The sequence below is a fragment of the Brassica oleracea genome, chromosome C2 (assembly GCF_000695525.1).
Source record: "Brassica oleracea var. oleracea cultivar TO1000 chromosome C2, BOL, whole genome shotgun sequence".
NCBI classification, from domain to species: Eukaryota; Viridiplantae; Streptophyta; class Magnoliopsida; order Brassicales; family Brassicaceae; genus Brassica; species Brassica oleracea.
The window spans coordinates 42,175,216-42,185,800 of record NC_027749.1 but is presented as its reverse complement, the minus strand read 5'-3'; the positions used below and the strand labels follow the sequence as shown (position 1 = coordinate 42,185,800).

Below are 10,585 nucleotides of genomic sequence, written 5' to 3'. Positions count from 1 at the left end.
AAGGATTCCTGACACTAGTGTCTGGCCCGATGAATATAAATACCATAAGCCCAACATAAACTAAAGACTGCTTACAAATTGTGTAAAAACAGTTTCAAACAATTGTAGGATGAAAGATTCAAACCCGTTATCTTTAAGCCACAACCCAACGTATTTACCACTATGATAAAGAATATTGTGGTGAAAATGAAGGCCGATAAATTATATATTTTTGTGTCAGTCGGAAGCTCAAGCTTCCATTGCTTGGTATCAGGTCGATTGTCGTCTAAACTGCCGATGAGTATTCGCAGACAAAGAATCAATGAGACCGGTTTTTCTCTGCTTTGTAACAGAGAACACATTCTGAGTTGTGATTGGGGTTCCAGATTTTCTTTTGTCTCCTATCATGAGTCTATTACAGTGGCCAACCAACCTCTTGAAGTTTTTCTCTTGCGGCATAGTATTTATGTATACATTTTTCTAACTATGAGAACAATAAAATTTTCACAGAAATCACATTCTTTTGAGATTATTATGGGGCTAACACACAAGGTGATTGTGATCATGGTATATATGTGGTGCATAAGGTGCAATCACATGATCAAGTCCTCGAGTAAGGGGCAGCTAAAGGGATGTTTGATAAGTCCACAAGCCAAAGTAGAGACACAATCCATATAGGGAGTATCCACTGAATTGTAAACATCAAAACTGGCTTTCCTGCAGCATATCAATCATCCCATTATGACAAGAAGGAAGAGTTTTTATCAACAGTCACATTCCAAGAAAGAAAACTAAACTTACCGGAAGAACGAAGCTTAGACTCTCTGTTCGATCTACAAACATTTCGCCAACAAGTACTTAATGATTAATGCAAGTAACAACTCATAGCCATACGATCTATTAAGCCAATGAATAACATATGATACAAAATTCCACATGCAGCGCGAAAAACTACTAGTTACAAATAAAATAAAACAAAATATAAAACGCAAACTTAATATCTTTGACGAATGCGTTAGATTAATAACGAATAGTAGTGGGATATTTTGTTAAAAACAATGTTTCTTGTTAGGTGTTCATAAAAAAAAAATTAGGTGTTCAAAAAAAGTTTTTATGAAAGTAAAATTTCTGTTTATTAAAATTAAAATCAACATTGATTAAAAATATGAAATTCAGCAACCAGATTTACCGTTGATTTAGCAGAAGGAAGACCAAGAGAGGAAACATAGAAAAAATAAATTGTTTTCTCTACTGAAACATATTAGTTTCATAGAGAATGGATAAATATATCTCACAGTTTATTGAGTTATTTCATGGCAAAAGTGTTTCCTTTATTTTTGGTAGGGTAAGACACCGACCGAATATCCGGGCTTCAAAATTATTCGTAATCCTATTTGTTTTATCTGGATAATTATTCGATTTGATCCGATTCAATTTGTATTTATCCGGATATTCGGTATGAACATCCAATATGATACATATAAATAAAATAATAAATAAGGTCTAAAAATAATATAAAAATAATATTTAATTATAAAATATAAAGTTATTTACTTTTTAAAACTATAATAAGTAAAATAATCAATTTAATAAAAAAAAATTGTAAACTTCAATAAAAGATAAAAGTAAAATAGAAATTTTCCAAAAATATTATTGAGTAATGACTTTGGATTCTAGTCAATATTCTCACGATGGACACACCACCAATCATATAAAACGTAACTTCGAAATCCTTAGCTAAACAAAGGAAATACAAAAAAAAACATGGTCAATGGATTCCCTACAATAGATGGTCCAACACCCGCCGGAAAACCCTCATCGGATAAACACTCCGGCAAAATTGACGTTGGTCATCACATGTACAGCCTTTACTTCAAGGGTTTGGTCAGCGAGGACTCATTGGCCGGATTTGGCGTCGCAATTTTGGGACAGGAAGATGAACTCGTGTTTCAGATGAAGGGACCAATTCATGGCTCCGACATTACTGTTTTGGAAGCTGAGCTTAGTGCATTGAAGCGAGGACTAACCGAAGCTGCGGATTTAGGGATCAATCATATCACAATTTACAGTGATAATCATCCAACTCACGACTTAGTAAGTTATCCTTGTCTCCTAATATAAACAAACATTCATTCTCTACCTGATTATGATAAGTATTGGTAGTTTTAATTGTTTAGCAATCGTAAAAGATTTAGTTATCGATCAATCTCAACGTCACATAGTATATAATTTAATTTAATGATTACATATTCTTGTGTTTTTTTTTTTTTTGGAGTGTAGATCAGTGGAAGGTTGGTGCCAAAGGAGAATAATATGGCCTTGCTAGTAAACGATGTGCAGCGCATCAGGGGAAGGTTTTCGTCTAGCTTTACAATTTTTGTGTCCCGATGTAGTATCAAACATGCTTATAAACTAGCTAGAGAAACAACAGTTTCTGAAATCAGCATACCTATGGATACTCCTCCTCGACGAGCCAAGCCTGCCCGGAAAATGACTTGTGCTATATGTTTAGATGATGATGTCAATGCTGATCAGATGTTTACTACTGTTGATAAATGTGGTCATCGGTTTTGTTCCGAGTGTGTGAAACGACACATAGAGGTAAGGCTACTCGAAGGAAGTGTGATGACATGTCCTCAGTTTCGTTGCAAGTCTGAACTGAATTTTAATAGATGTGCCGATCTTTTGACACCTAAATTAAGAGAGATTTGGCGACAAAGGATCAGAGAGAACTCGATTCCTTTTGAGGAAAGAGTTTATTGCCCTAACCCGAAGTGCTCAGCTTTAATGCGCGTAACCGAGCTTTCAAAACTGAATAAAGAGAGTGCAGTTAGGAGATGCTGCGAAAAATGCGGTGAGCCCTTCTGCACTAACTGCAAGTTTCCATGGCATGATAACTTGTCATGCGACGATTTCAAGATAATGCATCCAAATTTAAGAGAAAGCGAGCTAAAGCTACATGCCTTAGCAAATCAGAAACTGTGGCGTCAGTGCGGAAAATGCCAACACATGATTGAACTTTCTAAAGGATGCGTCCTCGTAGTTTGCAGGTATCATATCTATTAATCACATTATTTCCTTTCCAATTTCGGTTATATATATGTTTTATAACATTGCATTTTCGTGGCAGATGTGGACATAAGTTTTGCTACCGATGCGGAGCCAATGCTCGAAGTTGCACACATGGACTTGGCCATGTGTTTCCACCACAGCCTCAGCAGCTGGAATCACCGCCACCGCCACCGCCATGCTGGGCACAATGTTTATGTTGGTTGTTTCTTCTATTGTTCGTATTTTTTATATCTGTTGGTATCAAATCCTCATAGTATAATCGAGGGTTAAAGGTTGTTTCAAAGGGTTAATATTTCAATAGACAAGTTACCTTTCTGATTATCAAAAAAATCTGGGCTTCTCGTATATATTATCTCGTAACACTATTCACATTACACCAAATTTGATAGGATAATATCACTTTTTAGTGTAAGTTGGTGGGATAGTGTAAATTTTACTGTCTCGTTAAAGATGAAATTACACCAAATTTGGTGTTTGGTATTCCATTATAGATGCCTTCAGCTTTTGGAGATTATAGAAACGGGTTAACCGGTAGAATATACACAACTGAAAGCAAAATTAGAGTTAGAAATGTTGGCCACCTACCACTAACTACCTAAAATGGCCAGCTTTATATCTGAATTTGGAATCGCCGTCAAGATTAGTATAGAGAGTGAGGGACTATTCTTCTTCTTTTTTTCACTGTAACAGGATGATTTTGCGTACAAGTGTCGATTGTGTTTTGCTGCTACAAACACCCAAACTAGGTATAGATTTCGCTTTGTGTAAATATAACTGTAAACCGATGACATGTGGAACATTAGACAAAAAGAGATGGTGTAATAGTAAAATACAATTCGTTTAAACACCTTTTATATCTGAAACAGAGAGCTGCAATATTATATCTCTTGACGTTTCTCTTGTGGGATAGGGTTTATGCACACATTTTTCCTACTATGATTAATAAAAATGTTAACAAAAATCACTTTCTTTTGAGATTATTATGGGTGGCTAAACACAAAAGTGATTGTGATCATGGTAAATATGTGGTGTGTGTATAAGGTACAATCACATGATCAAGTCATCAAGTAAAGGGAGGCTAAAGGGAAGTTTGATAATTCCACAAGCCAAAAGCAGTGACACAATCCATATAGGAAGTATCCATTGCATTGTAAACATCAAAACTGGTTTCCCTGCAACATATATTAATCATCCCATTATGACAAGAAGGAAGAGAGTTTTTTTACCAATACCATTTCAAGAAAGAAAAACTAAACTTACCGGATGAACGAAGCTTAGACTCTGTTCGGTCTACAAACATTTCGCCAACCTCTCGTAGCTTCTTCTCCAGCTTTCCTTCGAACTTATTAGCATGACCCAGAAGAAGCTCATCGAATACTGTATTCATATCCATTTCCCTTTTAAAACAAAACAAAGCAAATAAACTTCGAGTATCCATACAATCACATGTTATACAGTTTGCAGTTTATGCGTACCCTTCAGAATCACGATATGATCCAGCGCCAAATGCTCTCTCGATCTGAGCTATTGATGGCTTCTTCTCTCGCCGTTGCTTCCGTGATAATTGCTGATTTTGATTTCCTGTTTTCAGGCTGATTCTTGTGGGTTTCTTGGTAGGTTTCGAAGGAAGGGGAGATTGAGAGTCGTTGGTTAGGGAAGCCATAGCTGTTGAAACTCTGCTCATGGAGAAGATGCTGCTGGATAAGACCACCATTGCCTTCTCTTGTCTTGTGTGGTTTCCGCAGCTTGGCTACACTTTTAATAGTTTAGATTATTGTTGTTATTATCTTTAAAGTATTTTTTTTTTTTTTACATGTGAATAAATTCAAAATGTGGTCACTAGAAAATGTTCCTATCCGTTACAAAACTTACAATGAAGAAGCATTAATTAAAGCCACCAACGAGAACCATTTGAAAATGGCAGATTCGAACATAGAGACCCGCAGCAACTAGCAACCACAAACCGCATGCAAGACAAGCGTTCATGTTTTAGCTCTCCTCGATGGGAGCGCCTTAGGGTGAAGGTTGCTGTTTCTGTTTTCTCGTACAGGTTCGATGGCGTATGGCGGATCTTGGGTGCTCCTTCTCCAAATAAAGCTCGACTTTCTCAAGGCCGATGTCCTTGGTCGCGAGTGTAGCAGTCTGTTCTTGAAGACCGTGGATTAGGTGGACTTAGCAAGTTGTTTCTAACAATCTGATCTTAAAGAGTTGGTCACAAGGTACATCAGTTTTTACTGGATCCAAGCTCTCGTATTATGCTTGTAAATAGGTCCTAAAAAATTAGATCTGAATCTGTGTTAGATTGTATTCACTTTTCTCTGTTACTTATCTTCTTTGTGTGTGTAAAAAACTGAAAAATTGGTAATAGTCTTAACATGCTTACCAAAAAAAATCTTTTAGCAATAAATAATCTTATTATAAGCAAGATTAATTTGCCAAAAGGCAAGATTTCTCTTTGTTTGGTTTAGGTAAATCAGCAGATGTCACAACTTTTTATGTTTGTTATTAACAAAAAGTAAACAAATAGTTACAATATGATATTTGAAATTTGACAAATGATATATGGTTGAAACTAGGGCTAAGCATATTATGCGAATCGGAAATCTAAATACAAACCCGGTCTGGAATACTTGAAATCGAATCCAATCAGATGTATAAAAAACAGAACGGGAATTATGTTAGAGAAGATTGAATATCTGAACCCAATCGGATAATACTTGATATTTGAAGCTCATCTAAGCATATTCGAACTTCTATAAGATATTGTCCTAAAACATATTTGTTCCATAATCCTTAAACATTGTTTTTGCTTTTCTTTCTTGATATCTTCATGTTTAGTTTACTTTCAAAAAAATATGTTTTAGATATAAATATAATTTCGTATAAAAAACTGAAGATATGTAAATACTAGATATATTTTGAATATTAATACTAAATTCGGATAGTTTGGTTATATTCGGAAAATACCCTGATCTGAAACCTTTGAAATAAGAAAAATAGTTGAATAGTAAACCGTTAAATTGAAATTTTCGAAATTTAAAATATCCGACCTGAACCTAAATTGGGTAACCCAACACCCAAGCCTGGTCAAAACGAAAAGCTTTGGAATATTAACCATCGAGATTCTTATCTTCCTCTGGTTTAGTTATTACATTTCCGAGCAATTGTGGAAGAGGTCGTGTTGACTAGTTGTGGAGGAGAACAGAGAGAAGCATTTTTTTTTCCAATAATCATCATCATCCCCAAATCTCTCTCTTTTTTTTTTGGGTTAAATTCTACCTCGTTGTTTTCTTGAAAGCTGGTCAAATTCTCCAATCTTGAATCTAGACAAATCCATGGATCAAAAGCCTCTAGGATTGCTGACAATTCACATCAAAAGAGGCATTAATCTCGCCATTCGCGACCATAGAAGCAGCGATCCTTATGTTGTTATCACGGTCGCCGATCAGGTTCCTTTCCTTCCCTCATCTTATCTTGTTCTCAAGTTTCAGCCTCAGATCAAGAATCAAGATTATGAAATTTAACATACCTTTATAAACCATTTGAATCGTCGGTTTATTTCTGTTATGTAATTAATTACTCGTCTAAACAGTCTGTTATAACACAAAAACAAACATAAAATGGCCAGACATTGAAGACACGTGTGGTGAAGAGAAACTGCAACCCAGTATGGAATGAAGAAATGACCGTTGCAATCAAAGATCCAAATGTCCCAATCCGCTTGGTAAAACTGAAAAAATAATAACTCTTTTGATCTTTCTTACCTATTACTGCTTCAGACAAAAAAGACAATAAACATTTGTGTTGTTGTTATTGAATTTTGTTCAGGCAGTGTTTGACTGGGACAAGTTCACTGGAGATGACAAAATGGGAGATGCAAACGTAGAGATTCAACCATACTTGGAGGCTCTGAAAATGGGGATGGAGCTTCTGAGGCTCCCTAATGGATGCGCTATCAAAAGGGTTCAGCCTTCGAGGGAAAACTGTTTATCAGATGAAAGTAGCATTGTCTGGAACAATGGTAAGATCACTCAAGACATGATCCTTAGGCTCAACAATGTTGAATGCGGAGAGATTGAGATCATGCTTGAATGGCATGAAGGTGCTGGTTGCAGAGGTGTAACTTCCTCTGCCAAAGGAGCAGGCTCTTCCTCTACCTAGGAAATGTTTTGCCCTTGTTGTTGTCGTATACTCGATGAATGATCTCTTGTTGTTGTTTCGATATGTATAAGAGATTTGAAGCATATTTATTTGATGACAACTTCATTTAAGAAGAAATCTTGCGAATTTTGTTTCTAAAAAAAAAAATCTTGAGAATTTTTGTATTTGAGTATCCTTTGATTATTGCAGTTTCTTTGAATTTTTGTATTCATTTATTTTGGTCCATTCTAGAGCACCAGTAATGAATCGACCTAGTCATAGGTAATGGGAATTTGGTTCAAAATTATACCAGGTCCCGTCCAGTTTTACTTCAACCCATCACAAGATAGATGGAAATTACGATTTTTTAAAATCAATATTTTAGTGCAAACTGTGTGAATTTATGTAACTTTTTGGGCGGATGCAGATTAGCATTACAAAAATTTACTAAACCGCAACTTTTTTTTTAACAAATATATTATTATTTGTCTAATTTTCAAATATAAATAATATATAATATTTAGATATACTAACAAAAAATTATTATATTTTTAAAAATACACATTTATTTTAGAATATATTATTCATGTTTCAAAAGTATATATGTTTTAGAGTTTTTTATGTATATTAAGAAAATATTTTAAATATTAATTAAAATGCGTTATTTTGTAATTAACTATTTCCACTGTTTTTAGCCAAACAAAATTTAATAAACAAAATAATTTTTTTAAAAATTTGCAATTTACCATTATTATCTAATAAAATACACTAGAATATAAAATGTATCTTTTAAAATATTATTTTCTAAAATATGGATCGTTTTGAAAGACTATTTATATTATTTAATATATCTAATTTGTTAATTCAGAATCCTATTCAAAGGTTGTCATTTAAGTTTTGGACTTTTTATTAATTGATAAGAACAAATGTATCTCATATTTTTCTGTTGCAATAATACATAAAATATTCTGCAAATCTACTTCTTAATTAACGAAATTTATGTGGTTCAAAATTATAATAACATAAACTAAACACTATAGCTATGTACCTACCAGCGTCAATTTTGGACACTGTTTTACTCATGTTAGTTAGTAAGCATAATCTTTTAATATATGGTTACATAAACCTACAGTTTATTTTATAAACTAAATTGCGAATAACTTAACACATTTTTGGGGATTTTCTGTCTGTAGATGTTATTAGTCTGGTGACTTACAAATTGTTCAAATTCTTGTGAAAAAAGAAGAAATTTGAGTTTTTTTTTTCAAGAATATAAAGTAGTTTTTATTTAATTTTTATTCTCTAGATATCTTTTATTTTTAAACAGTGAGTAAAATATACTATATTGTTTACGGAGACGATCCGTTAATCATGTTCACAGCTTTAAAAGAGCATGAAGGATAAATGATTCGGACAATTCTCTCAAATATTCATTTTTTAAAGCTTTCAATAAAAACAAAACAAAATAGCTTCTTTTTACTTTGAATTTTTTAATTTTATTTTTTAATTTTTAAAATTTGAAACTCTATCTTCAAAACTCCACCCCTTAACTCTAAACCCTCTATAGATTAGTTAAACTTAGGATATAAATATATTTTTACTTTTTAAAAAAAATTTATTTTGGTCATTCTACTCATTGAAGGCTATTTTGTGCTAAAAACTTAAAAATGACTATCTTAGAGAATTTCTCGTGATCCTATGTTTTACAGAATTTGTAAAATCACTTTTTACAAAGATTTTTCAATTAATTATAGTTCTAAAATGGCTTATCTATCTATATCTTTATATATAAAGAAATGTTTTTTCTCTTCTGGTGCTGCCACCTAGGATTCCAGGTTAGAAAGTCGTTTATTGAGGAGCCGACACGTGTCAATCCGAGTTAAAACACACCGTATCATTTAACTTTGTCGTCGTGAGCTTTGCTAACGTTTTGTGGGATTGGGCTCTAAAACTGGAAGATTTATTGGGCCCGCTGAGATGAATGTGGCTTCTAACCCTAAGTGAAGAAACGACGTCCGTATGTGTGACACAATACATTGTAAATCGTGATATGATTGCTTCGAAACGCAGCGTTATGATTTTTGGTTCCATCCATCTCTCATCTTCGCCGTATCGATACTAGGGTTTTGATCGATCTATTCCTCTTCTTCCGGCCGATCCAAAGATCAATCGGTTACAGATTCAATCCTCTTAAATTCCTTCTTCGATCCATCGCACACGGTTCTAAGGTATTCCGTTCTTGAAACTCATAGACATCTTATTTTATATAGATTCTGGTGATTATATACATAAATATTCAAAACTCTGTATTAAGATTTTAATCAAACTCTTTTGAATGTTGAATCTTTAATCCGTTTGTTTGTTTCTCCGTTTCACACATGTGTTTCCGTCGACAGTCATGGCAGCCACCGTGAATGTCAACCGTCTCGGCACAATTTTCTACACCTTCTAAAGGCTGGTTCACTGTTCACCTTAAGCGGATTCGATGTGACACGGTGCAATCAGAAATATACTCTCGTTGATTGGTTAAATTTGCTAACGCTTATTTCATTACATCCATCATTTTATCTTAATCTTGATAGATACAACGTTTTTCTTGTGAGTGTGCTCAGGTTGCAGAGTTTTAGGGGCCATCAACTTTGACAGACACCATAACAAGCCAGAAATTGTATGATGAGTAAGTATTTTCTGAATCGATTCAGAATAACTTACACATAAGACGGATGCTTATACGTTCGAAACATCAACCACTGTAAGCTTATGTGGCCTTGACGGCAGCGCCCGCCCCCTCAAGTGGTTCTAAGTACGGAGATGTTCAGACAATCCAGATCGTGATTGTGGCGGAGCTTAGCGCAATGGTACAACACATGTTATTGGTGCATTAATATGCCAAACTCTTTCAATCTCCACTACTGCACTGTAACAAAAAGAAAATCCAAGAAAACAATAATGGCTCATATATCTTTGTGGTTTAAAGCAACAAAATAAAATTGTGGTCTTATTATTTTGAAATTTCACGTTATTATAGTTCTACTAAAATCATACTATTATTATTTTTATAATTTTGTTTTAAAAGAACTTAAAATAAAATTTTAAAATATGCTAAAATTATTTATGTCAATGTCATGCTTTTTTTGGTTAATTAAATGAATAAGATTGTAAAAAGTCACTATCAATATTCTCTAATAAACAATTAGAATATATTAAAAAGATAATGATTAATAGTAGTATTAAATAAAGATAAATGGTTGATTTTAAGTTGTTTCTAAAAAGAGAGACATTGATCAAGCGTGTATGGAATCTTTACCGGTATTAGCCAACTCTGTTCATGATAACCTCTTCTATAAAAAAAAAATCAACATCAACCTTTTGGCGGACCATCTATTTGCATCAC

General features: G+C 33.8%; 3 protein-coding genes across 4 annotated transcripts; 2 read left to right on the top strand and 1 right to left on the bottom strand.

The window, feature by feature from the left end:
* The first annotated feature begins 1,742 nt into the window (after positions 1-1,742).
* Positions 1,743-3,305, top strand: LOC106324283 (probable E3 ubiquitin-protein ligase ARI3). Its single transcript, XM_013762281.1, has 3 exons — positions 1,743-2,073; positions 2,260-3,029; positions 3,110-3,305. Exons 1-3 carry the CDS (start codon positions 1,744-1,746, stop codon positions 3,303-3,305), a joined length of 1,296 nt encoding a protein of 431 aa, XP_013617735.1. The 5' UTR covers position 1,743.
* A 695-nt stretch (positions 3,306-4,000) lies between these two features.
* Positions 4,001-4,812, bottom strand: LOC106325050 (probable NAD(P)H dehydrogenase subunit CRR3, chloroplastic). Its single transcript, XM_013763073.1, has 3 exons — positions 4,527-4,812; positions 4,312-4,448; positions 4,001-4,223 (listed from the first exon to the last, which is right to left on the bottom strand). The coding sequence occupies exons 1-3, from the start codon at positions 4,763-4,765 to the stop codon at positions 4,099-4,101; spliced, it is 501 nt and encodes a 166-aa protein (XP_013618527.1). The 5' UTR covers positions 4,766-4,812; the 3' UTR covers positions 4,001-4,098.
* A 1,316-nt stretch (positions 4,813-6,128) lies between these two features.
* Positions 6,129-7,338, top strand: LOC106325001 (protein C2-DOMAIN ABA-RELATED 10-like). Of its 2 annotated transcripts, XM_013763017.1 has the most exons (4): positions 6,129-6,265; positions 6,310-6,500; positions 6,680-6,775; positions 6,880-7,338. In XM_013763017.1, exons 2-4 carry the CDS (start codon positions 6,387-6,389, stop codon positions 7,210-7,212), a joined length of 543 nt encoding a protein of 180 aa, XP_013618471.1. In that variant the 5' UTR covers positions 6,129-6,265; positions 6,310-6,386; the 3' UTR covers positions 7,213-7,338. The 2 variants fall into 2 exon arrangements, with proteins under 2 accessions (XP_013618471.1, XP_013618470.1); XM_013763016.1 differs by having other exon boundaries at positions 6,141-6,500.
* The last annotated feature ends 3,247 nt before the right edge of the window (positions 7,339-10,585 follow it).